At 33.5% G+C, this 26,145-nt stretch overlaps 1 protein-coding gene across 1 annotated transcript in view; it reads right to left on the bottom strand.

The window, feature by feature from the left end:
* Nucleotides 1–568: 568 nt before the first annotated feature.
* Nucleotides 569–26,145, bottom strand: part of SYCP2 (synaptonemal complex protein 2) — a 74,035-nt gene continuing 48,458 nt past the window's right edge. The window contains exons 25-44 of the mRNA XM_069546801.1: nucleotides 21,510–21,637; nucleotides 20,718–20,754; nucleotides 18,442–18,512; nucleotides 18,293–18,350; nucleotides 17,836–17,891; nucleotides 17,346–17,403; nucleotides 16,679–16,850; nucleotides 14,838–14,875; nucleotides 14,205–14,375; nucleotides 13,551–13,746; nucleotides 12,218–12,414; nucleotides 5,617–5,707; nucleotides 5,230–5,370; nucleotides 4,563–4,693; nucleotides 3,420–3,514; nucleotides 3,227–3,326; nucleotides 2,610–2,668; nucleotides 2,394–2,472; nucleotides 2,235–2,291; nucleotides 569–1,380 (exon numbers count right to left, since the gene is read on the bottom strand). Coding sequence (XP_069402902.1) covers nucleotides 1,306–1,380; nucleotides 2,235–2,291; nucleotides 2,394–2,472; nucleotides 2,610–2,668; nucleotides 3,227–3,326; nucleotides 3,420–3,514; nucleotides 4,563–4,693; nucleotides 5,230–5,370; nucleotides 5,617–5,707; nucleotides 12,218–12,414; nucleotides 13,551–13,746; nucleotides 14,205–14,375; nucleotides 14,838–14,875; nucleotides 16,679–16,850; nucleotides 17,346–17,403; nucleotides 17,836–17,891; nucleotides 18,293–18,350; nucleotides 18,442–18,512; nucleotides 20,718–20,754; nucleotides 21,510–21,637 — 2,010 coding nt within the window. The 3' untranslated portion in view covers nucleotides 569–1,305. The remainder of the gene's footprint in view (nucleotides 1,381–2,234; nucleotides 2,292–2,393; nucleotides 2,473–2,609; nucleotides 2,669–3,226; nucleotides 3,327–3,419; nucleotides 3,515–4,562; nucleotides 4,694–5,229; nucleotides 5,371–5,616; nucleotides 5,708–12,217; nucleotides 12,415–13,550; nucleotides 13,747–14,204; nucleotides 14,376–14,837; nucleotides 14,876–16,678; nucleotides 16,851–17,345; nucleotides 17,404–17,835; nucleotides 17,892–18,292; nucleotides 18,351–18,441; nucleotides 18,513–20,717; nucleotides 20,755–21,509; nucleotides 21,638–26,145) is intronic.

The following is a 26,145-nucleotide window of genomic DNA, read 5'->3' as shown; positions in this document are numbered from 1 at the left end:
TTTAGGAAGATGGCAATGACGACCCTGTATGCAAGACAGGGAAAGAGACACAGATGTGTATAATGGACTTTTGGACTCAGAGGGAGAGGGAGAGGGTGGGATGATTTGGGAGAATGACATTCTAACATGTATACTATCATGTAAGAATTGAATCGCCAGTCTATGTCTGACGCAGGATGCAGCATGCTTGGGGCTGGTGCATGGGGATGACCCAGAGAGATGTTATGGGGAGGGAGGTGGGAGGGGGGTTCATGTTTGGGAATGCATGTAAGAATTAAAGATTTTAAAATTTAAAAAATAAAAAACTAAAAAAACAAAACAAAACAAAAAAACAAACCATAGCCTCGACTAGACGAATTTCTGCTACGCTATCAATCAATCTTAGCTGATGCTAACAGTGGAATAAAGCTATGATGCGAAGGTTTTTTTGCTTATTTAGACTAAGAAGCCACTTTTACCACTGTACTTGAATACTGGTAAAGTGAGATGGTGTGATAGTATACTTCAGATGTCTGACTGGAGGATACTCAAACAAAATGATTTATAGAATAACTGTATAACATCCAAGTGACAGCATTTACTTCAACTTTATTACACAATTAGAGCAAACTAAATATGTATTCATTTTCATATATTAATCTAGCAAAATATTACAGTGAACCCTCGGGCTTAAAAAGTACTTGTCAAAACAGCCTGCTTGAGTTAATAATATGTCTACCTAGAATTAAAATGGTAACTCTATTAGGCTATTTAGTGCGTTCTAATACAATGGAGCCACAGCTGAATAAATACATTCTCCAACAGTATGCTGAAAGTACTGCTTTACACTCAGGTAAGCATTTTAAATCAGTTCGTCTCCTTCTATGCATCACTAAATTTTATTATTTGAACCATGTTCTAAACTAGTAAATTTTAACAGTACTTTATATATTTAGTTCAAACTGTTTACATTTAAAATATATTTTATATGATAGATTTTAATAACTAGTTATATAAGTATAGTTAACTTGGTAATATTTGTCTCATGTAAATATTACTATAAAAGTAAGCCAATTCTTCTACTGATTGGTTTCCCAAAGCTTTCTGAAAAAAGTATTGCACAGACAAAAGGCTTTACGGCTAAGTCATGTTATGGTGATTACAGGTTCTTTCTTATCCAGCAGAGGACAGACAGTTCTTTGAATTTAGAGGGTTCCACAGAGGTACTCTTGCTAGGGTAACATGTCTTTTCTTTATAGAGCTACTCTGATATTTCCTAAGCTAAACAGGAATAATTGGATAAAACTTGGTGAGAACAACTAGACATCAAATACTGTTTCTCTCATGAGCCATGAATAATGACCTCAGTCCTCTGCGTACAGTGAGAAGCTCCTCTTCTTGCTGTGGCCAAGAAAAAAAAATCACTTTGAACAGTGATTCACTGTAAAACTATCATCCTATCCAATCCCCTAAGGGCTGTTCCCAGGTATTTACAGAATTATATGCTTATTACTGATATTTTAGATATATATTTAGATGATCAACTGACAGATCACTTTTAAAACCCAAATCAATGAAAGATTTTACTTCCTTTAAATATTAAATCCACAGTCTAGAAAAGAACTTCAACAAGGATCAGTCTAGTTAGTTAGCTTATGTGCTTCCAGCTAAACTGGTTTAGTAACTATCGTCTTAGCCTCTACTATCAGCATACTGAGGTTCTATTAAAATTTAATCAAAGTATATTAAAATATCCTGTAGTATACAGAGAAATGCCTCTATCTCTGAGGAAACGCCAAAGGCATGTTTCCCTGGACAGCACCTTTAGACACCTTCCCTGTTCCCCACCCTGGTGAGCTCTTTCCCCCAGAATCCAGCTGCAGGTCTACTAGACCTCTGCAAAATCAGCTAATTTTATCCTCAAATCTAAATAAATGAAAATTCTTTCTTGCTCTGCCTGACACCCCTTCTCCTTCAGAAGACACAGCAAGACTGCTGTGGTGCACCTTGCTTAGATACATACAAAGAAATAATTATTCTAGCTTACTTTTAAATTGCTCTTTCTTTTAAGGAGATACTCATTATTTAAAATCACTCCTATTTTCTACTATAAATTTGCTCCCATTTTAAAGAACTAAAAGAACCCCAGTGGTTTCAATCCAAAAAGAAAGACCTGTGGAAGAATTTCTCATTTACACACATAAAAGCATGACTGATCATTCCATTTGAAAAACCCAAATGAGATATTGATTTACCATTTCCTTAAGAAGTCTGTCTTGCAGCATTTTCATGTTTTCTTTCATCAAACACATCTGTGAATAAATAATTCCTTCCATGAAATTTACTTAGTTTCACAGCAAAAAGTTGGACTAACCAATATTGAGAGATTACATACAAAAATGTAGAATTTATACCTGAGATGTAACAATATTTTCTTCACAATCAGTGCTGTAGAAGACATTCTTGTCCAATGAAGCTTTTAAAAGGTGAAGTCTAAAATAATGAAAGTTACCTGTGCATTTACTTTGGTATTTAACAAATTAAATTACTATAATATAGTATATATAATTTTAATTTTTTGACCAAAAAGTCTTGTTATATATTCTAATAATTAAGAATGTCATACTGACCTCTGCTGTTCACGTTTTTGATAGGCACTGAACTGCTGAAATACCTTTTCCCGAAAGTCCTAAATTTAAAAGTACAAAACTAGTTATACTGTAGTTATGACTAAAAATTAAAACTAAACAGAACTAATTTAAAAAACAACCTGGCTATATGCTAAGAATATTGTAGATATCATATATTCTTTCAGACTTTCTCCCTGTAAAAAGGTAGTCACAAACTTTATATGTATTTACTGAAGTACAGTTGATTTACAATGTTTCAGATATATATACAGCAAAGTGATTTAGTTACACATGAATACATGTAGTTTTTCAGACTCTTTTCCATTTTAAGTTATTTCAAGATATTGAATATACTTGGCTGTATAGGTCTTTGTTATTTTACCATTTTATATATAGTAGTATGTATGTTAATCCCTGTTGATCATAAACTTAAGTCTGTATTTTCAGTGTATGTACATGAAACTAACTAAACATCTAGGATAAAACTAAATTATGTCCTAAAAAACAAAAACCTTTATGGGATCGTCTAAAAGTAGAAGGTTAACAGAAGTTTTCCTGAGTGGAGCTCTTTAAAAATGAGGTTTTACAATTATTTTTAAACTCTTATAAGCACAAACCACAAATTCCTTCTCCAAATCTTTTAAATACTGTGAATCTTTTTCAAAATTCTCCAGCTCCTCTATGATGATGAATTGGAACTTGTCAAGTTTTTTGATCCTATTAAAGAAAGAAAATGAGATTTTTAAAAAAATGATAGCACTCAGAATACAAAGCACTTAGGATATTTCAGAAGGGATTTTTAGCACAGACCTGTACTCCTGAATCTTCTGGTTGATTGCTTTTATATGTTGTTGAATTGTTTTCCAAGTCTGTTTAGTAAAATAATCCATCATTTTGTGGCGGATCTGAAAAACACTCATTTTTTAACTTGAAAAATCTTTACAAAATAATCTAACCAAGACTATATTAAGACCAAAGCCTTTTCCATGAAATATAAATGACTAAGAACTTAGAACAGTGAAAAATTAAAAACTCAAGTGATTTAAACTGAAGTGTTAATGAGTAAGCTCAGTCCCACCAGGAAGGCTCTGACTGAGGGTTGGAATTGCTAGTTATTTTCATAAGTACGTCACATTTACCAAAATGCTAGTGATTATAATTCTTTTCAGGAACACAGCCCAGGAGTCACACTCAAAATTACTACCATTTTTCATAAAACATATCCACATCTAGTCACAGATATGCAGAATGTACGAATCAGGGCCTCTCTGTTTAGATGAGGGTGACCTTGGATAAATCAACTCAAAAGAAAGCTACAGAATCTTAAATAATTTCAGAGTTTACCCATGAAGAAAAGAAAAAAGCAAAGAAAGAGAGCTGATAATCTGTGCAGGAAAATGTCTTAACAGGAGGGCAAAAAGAACTGTCTAAATACAGGCATATGAGAAAAAGAGATGAGTGGAGAAAACAACAGTAATTTAGAATTACTGTATTTTAGGAAGTATTTTTGCAAATATCACCTCACTAGAACCACAATAACTAAGGAGCTTAAGCACAGAACTGGTGAAACAAAATGAAATGGGTTTCTGACTGAGGCTGTTCATCCTCTATATATTATATAGTACCCTCACAAGCAGTTACTGCTGTGAGATTTAAAAAAATGTATTAAAGACTAGGCACAAAAAGAAAATTGTTCAGAAAAAAGAAAAATCACAGAAGGCTCAAAATGTTAAACTGAAAATGAAAATAGGACAAAGAGAACCCATAGGTAAAGAATATGGGTAATATAAACTTTTAGAAAAGAAACCTGGCTCATGAATCATTCCAGCTTTTAACCAGTGCATGAGGAAAGCTGAGTTCATGAATGGGTGTTTTGTTGCCGAAGGGTTAACTGAACTGACAGACCAGTAGAAAGTGTGGCCTATTATCATAATTTAAAGGATGACAACTCACATTAACTTTCCTCTGAAATTCTGTATTGAGCTGCTCACACATCATCATCCCTACATCTGAAATTTCAGTTTCCCAGTTCTCCAAAGGAATAGAAAAGTCATTTGCTGATAACGGAGATATACTTTCGGACACTAAGAAAATGAAGACAATCAGCTAAAATTAAGATATGCATTATTAAAAATTTTACCTTGTCATGAGACTAAGAACAATGTCTTATTTTCAGATTCTATATGTAATCTAAGGATTATAAATCATAGGCATATTTTTCATTTAAAATATTCTGACTTATAAAAACCTTTCAGCATGGGAATTAAGGCAGAAACAGTAACATTAAAATGGAACATATTTGGATTGATTTTTTTAAAAACTAGTTCTTTACTACTTGCACATTAATAACCCAACTATTTAGTGATATGCTAATCTATCAGTAAGTTAATACTGTAGTAAAGCCTGTATACGGTAATTAGTGATGAGGACGATTTATGAGTAAAATCATGCTTACTATAACAGTAAAATAAAGTGAACTTTGTGATAAAGCACCCTCCTTCTTGGATTTACCCAAAGTTATCTTTACAAAGGAGTTTGTTTTATGAAAGAAGTCACTCAAAATTGAAGAAACCACTTTCCAAATTAATTGCATTTTGACATAGGCATCTGATCTACCTACCTTTGTAGGTGTGATGATCTGCATCTTCGCTTTTACCGAGTTTTTTGGGAAGCAAGTTTGCTCTTTCTTCTTCCACTTCACCAGAATTATTTAGACTATCTTCTGTGTACATTCGTTTGCGACTGAGATGTTGTATACAGCCTTAGGAACAGTAAATAACAGTGCTACAATCTTAATTAAAAATACCTAATATATGATTGCTTTTATTTAAAAAAGCCCTTGTTTCCGTTTGTATAGTTTTAGACAACTGCATTAAATCCTATATAATTTTGACATTAAATTGAATAATGGTATAATTATAAAAACATAATTTCTTTAGGTGAAATTTCACAGTAGTATTTCAGTAATTAATGTTTTTTTTTAAAAAGCAAGTCTTTGACCACAAACCTGACATATGTGTGGAGTCACTGGGCATGCCGTACCATGTTTTCTCTCTTTCTTCACTAGACGTGGATAATGGAGATGCTGAATGACTTTTCTAAGAAAAGTATCAGAAATTGGAAAAACATTCTGTGTAAGTACTTCTGGATTCACCTCTGACCATCTCTCTCAAGCTCTATAGACAACAAGTTGCAAATGCTATCAATTTGGTTTTTTCTTCAGATTGTTTCTATCCCTTTTTCTCTCTCACACTGCTATGCATTTTCCTAAATTCTTATGTTAACCTCAATCTTAAATTACAGCAATAGTTTTGAACTGCTTTTTTAAACTAATCCTATTTTTCAATTCTTCCTTATTAGGAGTTTGATTTCTTTGAGTCAGGAGGGAAGCCAAAGAAAAGTCTAAACTACTTCCTTCAAATTATATCTTTAAGCCACATTTGTCCTCTAACCTTATGTCTTACTGATTCAAATACAAATGCATTAGCCAAATTAGTCTTTTTCCTGTTTTATGAAAACCTGTGGCCATATCCAGTTACCCTTCTATACTTAAGTTAATGACGTTTCTCTACTCAGTCTATATATACCAACCTGTCCTACGTGGAGGTTGGTATAGCCCAAAACCCAGCCCACTCCAAGCTATAATTCTGTCTTAACATTCTGCATTTTATAGGTTATTAAATATTAATATTTTTGTTGGTTGACTTTTATAGTGGAAAAACTCAACCAAATTCCTATATAATCATGAAACCACTAAGTCTTAATTATAAATATGTAAGTCAGTGGTTTAAAGTGATAGCCTATTTAAGACTTTCTCATTGTAAGTATTTCAACTTTTTTTCTATGATCAAACCATCCTACATATTTTAAACATCACACTTTCAGATAACAACAGGTAAAAAATACTAAATTATTATAACTATTACTAAAGGCCTGTAATCTGATGCTTATTAAGAACTATTTTAGTTTAAGGAAAACTTACTGGCTGTACTACCATATGACTTTCATATTTGGAGGTTCAATTTCCATAAATTTTTCCTGAAGTATAACTGTTTAAATCTGAATAGCTGTTGCAATTTGGGCTTCCCTGGCGGCTCAGGTGGTAAAAAATCTGCCTGCAATGCAGGAGACCTGGGTTCGATCCCTGCTTTGGGAAGATCCCCTGGAGGAGGGCATGGTAACCCGCTACAGTCCATGGGGTTGAAAAGAGTCGAACAAGAGTGAGCAACTAAGCACAGTGTAAGTACATTTTTCCCTCAGTATCTGCGGGGGATAGGAGGGACTGGTTCCAGGACCCCTTGCAAATACCAAAACCCACTGATGCTCATGTCCTACATATGAAGTACTGATTCACAGTTGGTTGAATCCATGGTTGGCTGACAAAGATGTGGACCTATAGATATAGAGGGTCAACTGTACCACTTCTATTCTCAACAGTATTATACTTAACTGTGCTATGAATGAATGAGACAAACAGAAACCCAAAGGAAGTTAAAAAACTAAAGTAAGAAAAATACAAAGACATTAAACTAAAACTACTTAAATTCTGAGTGAATAACTAGTTCACTGCTAAAACTCGACACCCATTCATAAGTGAAATAAGGTATTTAAACAATTAGAACATTAATTTGATAACAAGTATCTATTAAAAATTATCAATAAGCATACATACTAGTATGATATCTATTTAACATTGCTCCACATGTCATAGTCACCTTGAAAATACCATGTATATAAGGATTGGAAGAGAAAATGCGAAAATTACCATAAAAACAGTTTGATTACCTATTTTCAAAATTCAAGAGAATTTAAGCAGGTAATTATGATAGAATTTGCCAAGGATGTGGGAGATGTAAAAATCAACAGTGTTTCTATACAAAAGCAAAAAGTTAAAAAAGCAGAAAACAATTTAAGCTTTTTTCTTTAATACAGTACAGTAAAAAGCCAATAAAGCACTGCAGAAGTACAACTTTCTTTGTGAAAATTTTGCACAACTTTGTTGGAAATAAGACCAAACTGTAGAGAGAAAAATGAAATATATGGATGAGAAATCTCAGTATTGGTAAAAAGCAATTCTTCCCTTAAACAAACTAATTCTAAACTATATAGGCCAAGTACAGGGCTTATAATTTGGAAGTATATTGTAATTTGGAAGTATAATGAGAGGAGGGTCAAGATGGGGGTAGTGAAACCACTGTATGCATAAAACTATTAATATACAAACTGAAGTAATGCTGTGTTAGCATAGAGACAGAGAGGTACTATTGTATACATTACTGGGCAAATAGCTGACCCATGAGCTTGCCAAGGCAGTGACCCAAGTGTCATCAGATATGATGGAGAAAGGAGCAGTAATCCAATGTATGACATTGCACTAACTCACTATCCATATGCAAAAAGAGGAAGCCTAGAAAAACAGAAAACCTCAAATTTAGAATATTTGTAGAGAAAATATTTTTATGACAATAACTGAGGGAAGGATTTCTTGAACAAAAGATTGGTAGATTTTATATTTTAATTAAGTGAAAAGACAAAGCTACAGTCTAGAAAAAGAATGTCTGCATTGGATATAACCAGTAACTAATATCCAACATATAGTAAGAACTCCTCCAAATTTATAGGAAAAATCAAACAATACAGTTTTAAAAATTAAAAAAAAATAGGCAATTTATAAAATGGCCAAAAAATATGAAAATACTCACTGATGCAGTTAATCTGAAAAATGCAGTTAATCTGAAAAATGCAAATTAAAGTCAGACACATTTTAAATTCATCAGATTGCCAAAAAAGAAAAAACTAAAAAACAGTAGAAAAATGGGCAATATCACATAGCACTGTTGGAGAGGGTAAGCTGGTACAACAAATTTACATAGCAAATTTCCAATACCTAATGAAGAGTCGGGCTTCCCCTGTGGCTTAGCTGGTAGAGAATCCGCCTGCAATGTGGGAGACCTGGATTCAATCCCTGGCTTGGGAAGCTCCTCTGGAGAAGGGAAAGCCTACCCACTCCAGTATTCTGGCCTAGAGAATTCCATGGACTCTATATAGTCCATGGGGTTGCAAAGAGTTGTACATGACTGAGAGACTTAGAATGAAGAGTCAATAGTAAATTGGAAAATCAGTGTCTCCTGTAAATGTACAGCCAACAAATATGTAACAAAATTTCATCTAGCAAACAGCATCAAAGTAGGCGAGTGGGGATGACTTAGGTGCTGAGATTTGCAAGATGGGATACTAATGGGAGAAAGGATTCAGGGAAAGGAAGGATGATGAAGCAATACCAAGAAAGGACCATGGGATGACTGTCTAATCAATCACAAATGGTTTTAAAGTGTGGTCTGTAGAAATTAAGAGTCTTGCAAAGATGCCTTTGGGGGATTATCAGAGAGGGAAGGTATGTAGGTCAGGGTTCAGACCTATCTGCTTTAAACAGTGTAGCTGCATTTTTACATTTGGCACACTGAAAGTTTCATATAAAATTTTGTCTGAAAAATATGCTTTGTGAAAACTACTGGTTAAACAGGATAAAAGGGTCATAAACACTGTAGGAGTAAAAACAGTTCACTAACAATGAAAATCAGAAAAAGAAATTAAGGAATCAATCTCATTCACCATTGCAACAAAAAGAATAAAATATCTAGGAATAAATCTACCTAAGGAGACAAAAGAATAGTATACAGAAAATTATAAGACACTGATGAAAGAAATCAAAGATGACATAAACAGATGGAGAGATATATTCCATGTTCCTGGATAGGAAGAATCAGTATTGTGAAAATGACTATACTACCAAATGCAATTTACAGATTCAATGCAATCACTATCAAATTACCAATGGCATTTTTCACAGAACTAGAACAAAAAATTTCACAATTCATATGGAAACACAAAAGACCATGAATAGCCAAAGGGGTTTTAAGAAGAATGAAGCTAGAGGAATCAATCTTCCTGACTTCAGATTATACTACATAGCTAGAGTCATCAAGACAGTATGGTACTGGCACAAAAACAGAAATATAAACCAACGGAACAAGATAGAAAGCCCAGAAATAAACCCACGCACATATGGGTACTTTATTTTTGACAAAGGAGCCAAGAATATACAATGGGGCAAAGACAGCCTCTTCAGTAAGTGGTGCTGGGAAAACTGGACAGCTACATGTACAAGAATGAAATTAGAACACTTCCTAATACCATACACAAAGACAAACTCAAAATGGATTAAAGACCTAAATGTAAGACCAGAAACTAAAACTCCTAAAGGAAAACATAGGCAGAACACTCGATGACATAAAGCAATCCTCTATGACCCACCTCCTAGAGTAATGGAAACAAAACCAAAAGTAAACAAGTGAACCTAATTAAAAGTTTTTGAACAGCAAAGCAAACTATAAACAAGGTGAAAAGACAACCCTTAGAATGGGAGAAAATAATAGCAAGTGAAACAACTGACAAAGGATTAATTTCCAAAATACACATGCAGCTCATGTAACTCAATACCAGAAAAGAAACCCAATTAGAAAGTGGAAAAAAGACCTAAACAGACATTTCTCCAAAGAAGACATACAGATGGCTAACAAACACATGAAGACACTCAACATCCCTGAAATGCAAATCAAAACTACAATGAGATATCACCTCACACCAGTCAGAATGGCCATCAGAAAGGTTACACACGAGAAATGCTGGCAAAGGTATGGGAATGTAAATTGATACAGTTACTATGGAAGATGGTATGGAGACTCCTTAAAAAACTGGGAATAAAACCACCATATGACCCAGGCATCTTACTCCTAGGAATATACCCTGAGGAAACCAAAACTGAAAAAGACATGTATCCCAATGTTCACTGCAGCACTATTTGCAATAGCTAGAACATGGAAGCAACCTAGATGTCCATCGACAGATAAATAGCTGAATTTTTGGTACATATACACAATGGAATATTACTCAGCCATAAAAAGGAACACATTTGAGTCAGTTCTAATGAGGTGGATGAACCTAGAGCCTAGAAATAAGTCAGAAAGAGAAAGATAAATATTGTATACTAATGCATATATATGGAATCTAGAAAGATGGTACTAAAGAATTTATTTTCAGGGCAGCAATGGAGACACAAACAGACTTATGGACACGGGGAGAGGGGAGAAGAGGGTGAGATGTATGGAGAGAGTAACATGGAAACTTACATTACCATATGAAAAATAGATAGCTAATGCGAATTTGCTCTATGTCTCAGGAAACTCAACCAGGGGTTCTGTATCAACCTAGAGGGATGGGATGAGGAAGGAGATGGGAGGGAGGTTCAAGAAGGAGGGGACATATGTATACCTATGGCCGATTTATGTTGAGGTTTGATAGAAAACAAAATTCTATAAAGCAGTTATCCTTTAGTTAAAAAATTAAAAAAAAAACCACTTGACTCAAAATCATGGGACAGAAAGCTGGCTGGCTTTTTCAGAGATTTTAGATTGTGGCTATAGGTGTGCTGAACTTCCTTAATTCCATTTTTGTATACAGAGATTAGCACATATCAGGAGAATAATATATTTGAGTATTTACTATGTATCAGGTAATGCTTACATAATCAGTCTATTTACTTTTTCATAGCCCTGTTTTACAGATGAGAAAATTGAGGTGCAGAGGGATTCATTAGCTTATAAAATGTTTCACAGCTAGCTAACAGTGGACTCAGGATTTAATATAATTCTAATTCAGAACTTTCAGCTAGACTCAGTTATAATGAACTACATTATCTTGGCAATCAGTTCTGTAACTTTATTACTACTTCAAAATTCTCCAAATCAAGCCATCTATAAAACCTAAGCCAAAAAAAAGGTTGGAGGTGGTGCGGGGTGCATTGTAAACTGACACTGAAGTACAAACAACTTAAAAAAGAATTCAAACTATGAACTACTTTTTGTAGACATTATATATTTAGCTACCCTCACTTTGACCCGTATTTGATCCCTATATCTAATGTCTTTTTAAAAGACTTGAATATATGTACATATTTTATCAATAAGAAATGGTACAAATAACAATATCAGTGGCAGGATAAAGAATTTTTCAATATACCATTAAGTTAATAGTCATACTATTTAAAACTAATAGGTAAAGTTCCTCTATAAATCTTTAAAGCAAATGCTATGGTCATACTGTTTCAACTATATTCTCTGTCAACTTGTGATTTAGTAAGTAAAAGTTTACAGATTTTGAGTTTTGGTAAAACCTGAAAGAAGTGCCTGTGCTGCAGGAAGAAGCCTATTCCAGTCTAGGAAATGAAGTTCTGACATGTAGACAAACAAATCATACCTCTCTGGAAGGGACTGTTTCTATTACAGAATTCTTATCAGTACTCCATAGTTCTCATATCACTGCACTGTCCTTCTGAATATATCAGTCTATTAGTTCACTGAGGCTATTTTACTTATTGATAAGTTCATCTCTCCCCAAGACCAAACTCAGAACCTTAAGTAGACAAGCACTGCGTATTTGATTAAGATTAGGGGAAAATGATTCACTTCCTTCAGGTATATCTGATAAAAAAAAAATATATATATATATATATATATATATATATATATACACACATTTTTTTTTCTTACCAAAAAGAATGATTGTGCAACTGATGAACTTTCTTTTGTACACAGTAAAGTTTTATCACTGTTTTTGGATGACTTTATTGGACCTCCAACTCCACTGTTTAAGGATTCAGGTGATGAAGTTTTTGGATCAGGTGATACTGATTCTGCTATACAGTCACAATCCTGAGTAAAGTCTCTTTCTGTTATTTTCTCTACACCTATATTGCCTCACAAAATACAAACAAAAGAGATGACAGTTGACATCTTCAGAAATAGTATTAAATTCTAAAAATATAATAATTTAGTAAATTCCCAAACTTTAGCTATATTTAGAAAAGATAAACTTTCAATATATCAAGACAAAGTTATATGTAAAATATTTTATAAGACTTTTAAAAATTATTGCTCAATTTAAAACAAAATTGTAACAATAAGAACTTTCAAAACATCTTCAAACAAAAATATCTATAGTATGGGCTGTACTATAATGATCAACCTAATTATTATCTTGAGTATTCTAACACCATAGGCAGTACTGAGATATTAAAGTCACAGAATTTTATGGTTAGAAATGGCTTGGGAAATCATCTCATCTAAATCTTTTATATGTGGATGAGAAAATTCATGACTGAAGTAAGTCTTGGTGTAAAGAATTCTCAGAAAGATAGTTTTCAGATCAAATCAGGGCATGTGCAACTGTCTTTTGAATGTGTGCTTATCTGAGATGACAGTGGTCCTGAGCATTATGAAAACATTTTAGAAAAGAACAAAATAACTACTTTAGAGGAAATGTACATTAACTGGTATAAACCTTTCATTTTAGCTAAAATGACACTTAGAAATGCTTTAAGATATCCATAAACGGAAAAGATATTAAAACTAGATACTTATTTTTATAGTTTCTATACTGAAAATAATATACCTATGTCAGAGCTCCAAAGAAAACTTTTTTCTTTGCCAGTTATTTTTGAATAAAAGCAAAGCCTCAATTGTTTAGGAAGATAATCCACTGTGAGTCTACAGAATCAACATGATATTCCTTGGTGACTTTTGTCAATGAAATGTAAAAATGAGAAAACAGAAAGCCCCATCATTATTTCCATTTTATCTGAAAAAAGTATTTGGTCTTTAACTTTCTAACTTCAGTGTCATAGTAATATTGTTGCCAACTAGCCTTAGCAAGACCAAGTTACTTACTAGTCAACTAACATAAAAATGAAGTTTTGACTACTAAAAAATCTTAAATATACCCCTCAAAATTAGTCTTCAAATTTGTTTTCACATAGAGATATAATATAGAAATGGCTTGGGAAATCATCTAAATATTTAACTAGAAGAAAAAAATGATACTGACATCTCATTACTTCTATAGATGATGGACTCCCAGATAAAGACATAGGAGATGGGTCAAGACTATTATCTCTTCCAGCATCTTTCAGGAGAGATGAGATTTTCCATTCTTTTGATACATCCTTTTGTGTTTTGGCAGTGAGGGAATTCTGCTGTTTCTTTGGCAGTTTCATGGTTTTGCTTCTGGAATGAATCTTCTCCTAAAAATATTGATAACTTTCAAATTATTCATGAATGATTTATACTTGGACACATAAAACAATTTAAATTACATTGAAATATTTATAAAATGCCTTATTTCACTACATACAGGTATAACAGGGGCCTCAACATGAGTAGTGAAGACTTTCTAATATACTAGAAAGCATATGACAAATTCACAGGAGAGACTATAAGAGGGACCATAAATATCCTGATACAAATAAAATGCTAAAATAGTTCAAAGAAAATGATTTCCAGTTTAGGGAAATCAGAGTTCCCATATTTCACTTACAATTTTAGAATTCAAAATTGTTTACAATTGTTATCAATTTATGTTTTCTCACATAGGTTAAATCTTAAAAAGACGTGACAAGATAAATCTGACATTCTTCAAAAATACATATTTAATATTTTAAAAGGGTCTTAGAAGCTACTAATTCGAATTGTATCTATTTACCTGTACTAGAACTTTTTCTTTAAATGAACATGAAAATTCTTGTTCACCCTCTGATTCTGAATTTGAGAGGTCTTTATAATTTTTTTTGGTTTTTGCTGCTCTTCGTGGAAGTCTGGTTCTCCCATATGCAACTGTCTCATCTACCTTTTTGGTAATGATTTTGTTGGATGTCTTTAGAAGAAAAATTCCTGAGTATATTAGATCAATATTTTGAGATACAAGCTATTTGCTATAAAATTGACACTATGATAAAATCTATATGAATATTTATAGGAATAAAAAGATTCTTGATTAATACTTTTAAAATGACTGGATTTCTCTTTTCATTTAAAATATATTCTTTATCAACTTTTTATCTGAATAATTAAAGTTCTGTGAGGTCTGATATATATTATGTAACTTAAAAGAGAAAGGAAAAGCTGTCAAAAATATCTATAACCACAGAGTAAAACAGACTTAAAACAACATGATTCAAAAAGGCAGAAGAAAGTGTGCAAAGCTTGGAACAATTAAAGGAAATAAGGAACAGATATCAAGGATAAAATTATGAGATGAAAAATTATATTTTTTCATTACAAGGAGAAAAATATATAATTTTAAAGGGATGTTCAAACACAGATTTCCTGGTTTTACCATTTTAGATCTTGGTTGTGCCCTTTCCAAAGATGGTCCTGCAATTCAAGAAAATAAGGTTAAATTTTTCAAATAGACAAGAATTGACATTAAAAATTGTTAGAATATGTCTGCAAATAAGTTAAAATCATAAAAATAAGAATGTACCTTCAAATGCATTCAAAAATTTAAGTATAATTTGGTACAATATGAATTACCAACTTCCCTTCTCCTTTATATTATGAATTTTTAAGGAAACAAAAGAATATGTAACATACACTATAAAGTCAATACACATGAATTTACTGTTCCATTTAGGAACTAGATTATGAATAATACTGAATCTACTTTGTGTACTACCTTATAAGACCCTGTATAGCCTATAGCCCTTCTGCCAAAAGGCCATCACTATCCTTAAATCTGTTTCTTAGTCACTTGACCTTACAGTTTTACTTCACAGATATATATCCCCAAACAATACAAAATAGTCATATCATGTAATATACTATGATTTGCTTTATTTTTCACCCATCATTATGTTTCTAAGATTTACCCATATTACTGAGAATTGCCTCAGTCCCTATTCCCTTTTTGATTTCTAGCACAAGTTCAACTTTCTAAATATTCACTGAAGCCTTAAGAATTGGGATAATCCAAGCCAAGGAAATAATGAAATTCTGGAAGAAAGGTCCTCCAATCCTGGCAACAAGCCGGCTTGTACATATTGGCTTGTCATTCAGGTACATAAACAAAACAGCTCACTCAGAAGTGTTCAATTTTAAGAGTATTTACTGATTACAATATTCTAACCTTTAATAACTCCCCAAGATTTCTAGTCTATGTTATAAATATCTTTACTTACACATCTTCCCACAGGCAATAGCTCCTGACTGTATAATCTTACCATGTTTCTCCTTGGCTTGTAACGCACTGCTTCTAAGTCCACACACTGTGACTAGAGCCAGCAGCATTTTTCAATATTTTCCCACAAGTCTGACCTACATTTCAACTACTCTGACACTGCACTTTCTGCGAACACTGTACTATTTCATACTGTCTCGTAAAGGTGATAATTTTATTGCTTCTCTTCCTTATGAATATGATTGAACTCTCATCTCTTTTCTAAATTCAGCACATTTCTAAATATATGCCAAAGTTCATTCCTATTTCCTCTATTTTTACTTCTTTGTAAGCCATCATTCCCTCCCTCAACTCCCACAGGTCACTAACAATTATTTTTATCCTAAAATAAAAATTGATTCCCTTAAAATAAATATAAACTTAAAAGCTTAGTTATACTACCTTCTTTTAAAAATGGAATATATGAAGTCTTTGTGGTTTAGAAAATACTGAAATAGATGTTAAGCTACGAAAATGGACATTATGTCTAGCCAAAAACATATACCTCAAACACTTATCCAACTACTTCAAGAGATTCACTAAAAGAAATAGATTATGCCAGGAAAACATTCTGTGAAAGATTTAGACACAAAAATGTATGCAATAAAATTATTTTCCTTTCAATAAATTTTTATTGCATCTCTATAAATTCCTAAAATGTATGTGTGTTGGATGTAGCCGGGGGTGGGGTGCTGTCCAAAGTTTGATTTTGTTTAGGGTGCTGGTCTCATGAATATTTAATACATTAAATAACTGAAGAACAGGCCATGAGTAGATGAACAATGAGAGTGTGTCATCAACCAAAGATTACAATAAGCCATATTTTGTGTCCCTAAGATCCCAATAAAAAGATTTAAATGTAACCAGAGTACCCAAAATCATAAAACAAGAAGAAAAATCGTTGTAGTGTTTTGGTATATCTCATTCATAAGGGTAGGCAATTATAAAAAGTGATTTCTTACTTGATTTCTTCCCGTTTTTACGTTTTTTCACATTTTTATTTCTGCTGTAGTCCATCATCAGTGGTTTTGATTTTGGTTCTCTTAGCCAGCTAATATCAGTCTTGCTGTCATCACATTTATATTCTGTGTCACTATCACTAAAGGGATTTTTCTTTTTACAATCTGATCCAATCTGTATTAAAAAAAAAACAATCCTTATAATAGATGAGGTAATCTGGCTTGTTATATGTCATACAAAGCAGGTTAAGCAAAAAAACAAAACAAAAAAAACCTACCAATAAACTCAGAAAAACTAGTTCTTCATTATTTTAGCATGCTAAATAATCCATTTGGCATTAAGGACCTATCCAATACACTCTAAAATCTAGATCAGAGACTGACGTATTTTGCTGTCCATGTTGTTATTAATTAAAAGTTAAATCAAAACAGCTTACTTCCACAAAGACAAACAGAATTGTCATATCGTCTATTACTAATGATTACAAATAGCTCAGAGACCATAAGAAAAGATATAAGAGGAACATGGATAATCTCTCCAAAGTAAAAAAAAAAAAAAAAAAAAAAGTGATCCTAATATTTTTGTGTTCCAGTTCTGTGATAATCTTTGGCACTGAAAAATTATTAAAAACAAATACTGATTTAATAGATAATTAGGATATTAACTTACTCTTTTATCTTTTGCTTTGAGAGAAGGTTCAAGTTCATCATGATTCCTTAAACCTACCCTTAAACAAAAATATGCATTAATTTTAATCTTAATTACTCGTTTTTTTAAGGTAGCATGTGAGTGGACAGTTATACCTGTTTTCTTAGAGTTTTCTGGCTTAACTCTTTCACTAACTCCCTATATAATTATGCCCAAGTCACTTACTCTCTGACCTCAGTTATTTACTAATTAGCAAGGTTAGATGAAAAGATTACTAAGTCCTTACAGCTTACAACTAATATTAAAAGTGTACAGACTCTGCACATTAATTTCAGAAGTAAATGCTAAAATAATAGAATCATAGTAGGAGTAGTCAGGACAGTAGCATGTTATTCACTCTTTTGATATATTAAAATGTCTCAGACAAACTGGAAGGAAATATTTAAGAAAAAGAACAATTGCGGAAACTCTATTTTAAACTGACCCATCTAATTATAATAAAAATACCTACAATGTTATTGAACTATCCACGCAGGCTTCTCTAGCTGTAGCTTGAAATTCTTGCATCTATATTGTGAATAAGCATTAAAATTTTTTTCTTAGTGTTAAAAGGTAAACAACAAAAGAAATTAACATAAAAATCTTAGTCAAATATTTTTATATTTAAGAAGAAAGCTAATAATATAAATTATATTAAAAATAAGAGTAGTAATTTTAAATCTTGCATCAGGAAGGAAAGTGACTTTCTTGTTGCCCCAATTATTCATTTCTACTTCAGTCCAAAAGGTTTGAAAGAAAATCAGAAATACTAGGTTGGTACCAAATAAATTTTAAAAAATTTAATAATATACTTTAAAGCAAATATATGTATAAGAGGATGGAAATCAGAAAACATACTCTAATAATTGTATGGTAAATATAAAATAAATACTGAATAAATACAAAATAACTTCTGATTTCTAGCTTACTCCAAGTTTAATAACAGGCTCATCAGCTCCACTCAAATTAAAATTGTAAACATCATCCCTGTAAAAATGAAGAGAAACATTAACTCCATTATACAATAAAATTTTTCTTCAAATGTGAAAACTTTTAAGATTTATGAAAAATTACTTACGATGGGCATTCTGAAGTAACATTAACAAAAGTAGTCTTCAGTTGTCTGTAACTTTTTTTCTGAACCTTCTCCTAAATACAAAGAAATTAACATAAAACCATTCATACTTGCACCTTGTTTGTCAAACAGCATATACAACTACACTTTCATATATTATTCTAATGGTGTTTTCATCAAAATAAATTTTACATTTGTGATAGTTTAATTATCCACACTTTATATATATAATGATATATAAAAAGACAACCAACAAGTACCTGCTATATAGCAGACACAGGAACTATATTCAATATCCTGCAATAATCTATAATAGAGAACAATCTGAAAAAGTATATATATGTGTGTGTGTGTGTGTATGTATACTACATGTAACTTTGCTGTATACCTAAAATTAACACCACGTTGTAAATTACCTATACTGCAATTAAAAATGAATAAAGGGTAAAAAAGAATACCACCAACCTCAGAGTTTTACAAGAATAAAATAAATGTATATGAAAAAAAAATTGAAGACTTAAGTACTAAGAACATAATAGAAAGTATTATAAATCAAATACAAAATTAATATCCTTATATCTTTAATATTTATTGACATTATTGTACATAGGTAAATGACCTCACTGGTATTCTGAATTCAGTGATTCTAGGATTACAAAACAAGCATGCTTCTACTCCCCTCCCACCACCCCCCCGCCCCGAGAATCTCATTTGCTTTAACTGTTATATAAAAAAACTTAGGGAGAGGCTAAAATTTATGCAAAATCTCAGGTGAATTAGTCAAAACTGTGTCAGCCAACTATTAATAGTATTGTTAGGGAAAAATGTATGTAAATTTACTCCTATAGCCTACTGCTCAAAGTATATTCAATATGATCAAAAAGTAAGCACAAAAGAAGTAAAATAAAATCTCAACATATTTAAGTAATTATGTTATTGACATAATTTAACTATATCACTAAATGATTGATTACTGATCAGAAATAAAGTCTAATTTAATATCTGAAAGTTGGAAATATTAAAACTAAAATTATTTTGGCTGTTTCATAATAATTTGCATTATTCCAGAAAGTTTATCCTTCAATATTTTACTCTTTTAATTACTTATCTGATTTAAACTTTCCAAAAAGACTTTTACCAGTGTTTAGATACATTTGCTCAATTCATCTTTTGCAGGCCAGTTTTTGCTAGGTATTACAGAAGATACAAAAATAAGCAACTGTATTAAAGAAGGTACAAATGTGAGCAAAGATCTTACTTATACAGGATACAAAGATGATTCTAAACAGTTACATTCTAGAAGACAGAAGAGACAAAGAAAAAACTGCAACAGTGAATAAAATATCAAAAAAAGGGACAACAACACTGCTGCACAGATTCAGAATTCTCGCCCATTTGGATTTTGAGTTAGACTCTGAAGCAAGGTCTGCAAGGAGGAATAAAGTTCTGACGCTAAGAGGTTAAAGAACCTGGTGACTCACTTCCAAGTTCTTTCCAAAGGGGAAAGAAAAAGAATAAACACAGGAAAGACACTTCAGGGAATCTTACTCTGTTTCAGCTAAACAAGACATGTCTAGGAAACTAATATTGTCAAGTAATTCAGACTTTTAAGAGGTCTAGGGGCCAGCTTAGATCTCCACCTAATTCAACAAGCAAGAGACCAAAGAAAGATTTTGAATAAGAGAATGACATGACTGAAGCTGTGTGCTTTGGAAAGTAAAAAAGCTAGTACTGAGGGTAATGAATGGATTGGCACAGAGAAAATATTAGCGATAAAAAGAATTGCATAAAGCTGGGGATTAGAAATAAAAAAAGCAAACTGGAGTTGGCATGTCTGGAGAAGGAAGATTCAAGAGGAAATTACAGAAGGAGAATCTCAAAACTTAAAATTAAGTGGAGATAACTGTGAGGAATAAATCAAAGATAACTGACATTTTAAACCTGGCTGAAGAGTAAATGCTTCTAACAAAAATATGGACTTCAGAATAATCTTATTGTCAGGAGAGATAGGATGAACTAGGATAAAAAAGTGGTCTGAATCATGTACCAAAAAGTAAAAATATCACACATATATGTTAAAAGAAGCATTTTCTTTGAAAAGCAGAACGGAAGTTTAGGGGGCTATCTTGAATACTTGACACTAAACTTGTCAGTTGTTTAATCTGTCTTTCAATATGCTGAAAACATTAAATCTACATCCATCCTACTACTTTACTGTAAAGTTAAATTATCATTGTCTTTGACTATACGTTTGGTGTAATTAAATAAATGAAACTTACCTTACCGAGCTGTAGATCTGATTTGTTTGAAAAACCACTATAAAAAAGGTTTTGTCAGTTAAAAAGGCAATTAAAATGTCAGTAGAATATATTTCATAAAAGCCATTTTATATAAGGTAAAACATATTTGGGTCACTAAGTCTATATTTAATATGCTACAAATAACTGAAATGTGACAGTACTAGTCTAACACCTTTGCAACTTCAGCCATACTTTACTAATAGTAACAATAATAGAATCTAAGCTGAATCACTCATGCAGCAGGAGGTGCCAGGCAATTTAAAATGAATGGTTCTGCCATAAGACTAATTTTTTCCATGCCATATAAAGCCAAAATTAATTTAAACATGAACCAACCACCTGGAAGACTGTAAAGAAATATTTTATAATAAAATAAAACTTTGAAAAAGACTGCAAACAAGGAATACATCATTTGCTATATAACTCATTTTAGCTCATTTAAGTTTGGTATTTTCTTCAGCAATATATTTAAATATATTTAGTTTTATTCATCATAGACTCAATAAATATAATTTCTAAAATGTCTATATCCTAAAGATTTGGGAAATGGTATGCTGTACCAATATAATATTCTTAAATGACTACTTCTAATTTTAGTTCCCTTTCTATATAATATAAGCAGATACTATTTATAAAAGTAAATAAGTACCTGTGTTTTCAAATGGAAAGTTACATTATCTGCAAGTATGTTTAAAGCTAACCTTAAAACTATGTAAAATAATTTAGCTGTAGTGTCAGGAAAATATTCATTTCTAAAGTTTAAGAGCATACCTGTCAATCAAAGACTCCTTTGATTTTCTTGCAGACTGTATGCTGTCCTTTGGCTGGTATCGTTTATTAATTTGGTTTATCAAAGATTCTGCTGCATCAGTAAATCCTTTCCCTTTTGATTTTTCTCTCTGAAATAATTTATAAGTTATTTAAAAACTCTACCAGTTAACCTTCAAAAGAAAAAAAAAGGCTGAAAAGAAAATTTAAGAAAAATCTGGTTCATTAAATAACTACAAAGAGGAATAAAAGGGGTCAGAAATTTATTGTTTTAAAAAAGAAATTATTTAATAAATTTTGGCTTTGTTAGGCACTAAAACAACCTAGGATACAGTCTTTTAACATATAGAACTGTGGAGAGTGCTTGGTAGCAGTTAAAAAAATGTTTCTATCCATGCGGGGAAAACTGTAAAAAACTGAAAGAAACCAAGAGTTGGTTCTTAGAAATGATCAATAAAATTGATAAGCCTCTGGCCAAATAAGGAAAAAAGAGAAAAAAGACAGAATTTACTAATATCAGAAATGAGAGGCAATCACATGGATAATAAATCACAAGGCTAATAAAAAAGTATTATGAACAACTCTATGTTAATGAATTTGATAACCCAAACTGACCAATTCCTTCAAAGATAAGTTTTACCAAAACTCACAGAGAGAAATAAATTACCTGAATAGGCCTAATCTATTAAAAAAAAGTGAATCAATAATTAATACCTGCCAAAATAGCAACAGGCCAATGGGTTCACCTTTGGGTTTTATTGAACATTTAAGGAAGAATCATATAATTTTTCACAACCTTTCAGAAGGTAGAAGCAGAGGGAGTACTTCTTAGCTCACTGTATGAAACCAATATACCCTAGTACCAAAATCAAAGAACTTACAAGAAAGGAAAACTACAGGCTAGCATCTTCTATAAACATAGGTACAAAAAGCCTCAACAAAAAGTTTAGCAAATTGAATCCAACAATGTAGAAAAAAAATTATGTACCACAACCAAGTGGACTTAATTTCAGGTATATGATGTTGATTCAACATTTGAAAATCAACTAATATAAGCCATACTAAGTAAGAAGCATAATAAGATCATATCAATAGATGTAGAAAAGCATTTGACAAAATCCAATATCCACTCACAATTCTCAGTAAACTAGGAATGGAGGGGAATGTCCTCAACTTGATAAAGAACATCTAAAAAAAATTATAGCTAGCATTACAACTTAAAGAAGAGAAACTAGATATTTTCCCACTGACAAGAGAAACAAGGAAAGATCTCTGCTATCACCACTCCTATAAAGCATCATTCTAGAAGTCTTACAAAATGCCCTAGGACAGGAAAAGGAAATATACTACATACATACTGGAAGACTTGGATTACTGTGATATTGAATGGTTTGCCTTGGAAATGAACAGAGATCATTCTGTCGTTTTTGAGATTGCATCCAAGTACTGCATTTCAGACTCTCTTGTTGACCATGATGGCTACTTCATTTCTTCTAAGGGATTCCTGCCCGCAGGAGTAGATATAATGCTCATCTGAGTTAAATTCACCCATTCCAGTCCATTTTAGTTCGCTGATTCCTAGAATGTTGATGTTCACTCTTGCCATCTCTTGTTTGACCACTTCCACTTTGCCTTGATTTATGGACCTGACATTTCAGGTTCCTATGCAATATTGCTCTTTATAGCATCAGACCTTGCTTCTATCACCAGTCACATCCACAATCGGGTATTATTTTTTGCTTTGGCTCCATCCCTTCATTCTTTCTGAAGTTATTTCTCCACTGATCTCCAGTAGCATATTGGGCACCTACTGACCTGGGGAGTTCCTTTCAGTATCCTATCATTTTGCCTTTTCATACTGTTCATGGGGTTCTCAAGGCAAGAATATGGAAGTGGTTTGCCATTCCCTTCTCCAGTGGACCACATTCTGTCAGACCTCTCCACCATGACCCACCTGTCTTGGGTGGCCCCACTGGCATGGCTTAGTTTCTTAGACAAGGCTGTGGTCCTAGTGTGATTAGATTGACTAGTTTTCTGTGAGGATGGTTTCAGTGTGTCTGCCCTCTGATGCCCTCTTGCAACACCTATCGTCTTACTTGGGTTTCTCTTACCTTGGACTCGGGCTATCTATTCACAGCTGCTCCAGCAAAGTGCAGCTACTGCTCCTTATCTTGGACGAGACTTATCTCCTCACCGCCGCCGTTCCTGACCTTGAACATGGAATAGCTCCTCTAGGCCCTCCTGCGCCCACACAGCCACCGCTCCTTGGATGTGGGGTAGCTCCTCCTGGCCGCCACCCCTGACCTCGGACGTGGGGTAGCTCCTCTTGGCCGTTCCTGTGCTGTTGCAGCCTGGCACTCTCGGCTGCTGCCCCTGACCTCAGCTGCCCCTTGGGTATGGGGTCCTCCCAGCTTCTGCCCATCCTCTTGGCTATGTGTGCCGGTCGCAGCCACCCACGCTAATCCAAGTCTATGCCCCAACAGGTAATGCTGAAGAAGCCGAACGGTTCTCTGAAGACCTACAGGAACTTTTAGAACTAACACCCCAAAAAAGATGTCCTTTTCATTATAGGGGATTGGAATGCAAAAAGTAGGAAGTCAAGAAACACCTGGAGTAACAGGCAAATTTGGCCTTGGAATACAGAATGAAGCAGGGCAAAGACTGATAGAGTTTTGCCAAGAAAATGCACTGGTCATAGCAAACACCCTCTTCCAACAACACAAGAGAAGACTCTACACATGGACATCACCAGATGGTCAACACCGAAATCAGACTGATTATATTCTTTGCAGCCAAAGATGGAGAAGCTTGATACAGTCAACAAAAACAAGACCAGGAGCTGATTGTGGCTCAGATCATGAACTCCTTATTGCCAAATTCAGGCTTAAATTGAAGAAAGTAGGAAAAACCACTAGACCATTCAGGTATGACCTAAGTTAAATCCCTTATGATTATACAGTGGAAGTGAGAAATAGATTTAAGGGACTAGATCTGATAGACAGAGTGCCTGATGAACTATGGACTGAGGTTTGTGACACTGTACAGGAGACAGGGATCAAGACCATCCCCATGGAAAAGAAATGCAAAAAAGCAAAATGGCTGTCTGGGGAGGCCAAACAAATAGCTGTGAAAAGAAGAGAAGTGAAAAGCAAAGGAGTAAAGGAAAGATATAAGAATCTGAATGCAGAGTTCCAAAGAATAGCAAGAAGAGATAAGAAAGCCTTCCTCAGCGATCAATGCAAAGAAATAGAGGAAAACAACAAAATGGGAAAGACTAGAGATCTCTTCAAGAAAATTAGAGATACAAAGGGAACATTTCATGCAAAGATGGGCTCGATAAAGGACAGAAATGGTATGGATGTAACAGAAGCAGGAGATAGTAAGAAGAGGTGGCAAGAATACATAGAAGAACTGTACAAAAAAAATCTTCACGACCCAGATAATCACAATGGTGTGATCACTCACCTAGAGCCAGACATACTGGAATGTGAAGTCAAGTGGGCCTTAAAAAGCATCATTACAAACAAAGCTAGTGGAGGTGATGGAATTCCAGTTGAGCTATTTCAAATCCTAAAAGATGATGCTGTGGAAGTGCTGCACGCAATATGCCAGCAAACTTGGAAAACTCAGCAGTGGCCACAGCGCTGGAAAACGTCAGTTTTCATTCCAATCCCAAAGAAAGGCAATGCCAAAGAATGCTCAAACTACCACACAATTGCACTCATCTCACACTCTAGCAAAGTAATGCTCAAAACTCTACCAGCCAGGCTTCAACAGTATGTGAACCATGAACTTCCAGATGTTCAAGCTGGATTTAGAAAAGGCAGAGGAACCAGAGATCAAATTGCCAGCATCTGTTTGATCATCAAAAAAGCAAAAGAGTTCCAGAAAAACATCTACTGCTTTACTGACTATGCCAAAGCCTTTGACTGTGTGGATCACAACAAATTGGAAAATTCTTCAAGAGATGGGAATACCAGACCACCTGACCTGCCTCTTGAGAAATCTGTGTGCAGCTCAGCAAGCAACAGTTAGAACTGGACATGGAACAATGGACTGGTTCCAAATTGGGAAAGGAATACATCAAGGCTGTATATTGTCACCCTGCTTATTTAAATTATATGCAGAGTACATCATGAGAAATGCTGGACTGGAAGAAACACAAGCTGATATCAAGATTTCCGGGAGAAATATCAATCACCTCAGATATGCAGATGACACCACCCTTATGGCAGAAAGTGAAGATCAACTAAAGAGCCTGTTGATGAAAGTGAAAGAGGAGAGTGAAAAAGTTGTCTTAAAGCTCAGCATTCAGAAAACGAAGATCACGGCATCTGGTCCCATCACTTCATGGGAAATAGATGGGGAAACAGTGAAAACAGTGACCAAATTTCTTGTTTTGGGCTCCAACATCACTGCAGATGATGACTGCAGCCATGAAATTGAAAGATGCTTGCTCCTTGGAAGAAAAGTTATGACCAACCTAGGCAGCCTATTAAAGAGCAGAGACATTACCTTGCCCTCAAAGGTTTGCCTAGTCAAAGCTATAGTTTTTCCAGTAGTCATGTATGGATGTGAGTTGGACCATAAAGAAAGCTGAGCACTGAAGAATTGATGCTTTTGAATTGTGGTGTTGGAT

The sequence above is a fragment of the Ovis canadensis genome, chromosome 13 (genome assembly GCF_042477335.2).
Source record: "Ovis canadensis isolate MfBH-ARS-UI-01 breed Bighorn chromosome 13, ARS-UI_OviCan_v2, whole genome shotgun sequence".
NCBI lineage: Eukaryota > Metazoa > Chordata > Mammalia > Artiodactyla > Bovidae > Ovis > Ovis canadensis.
This window is presented reverse-complemented; position numbering and strand designations above follow the sequence as displayed.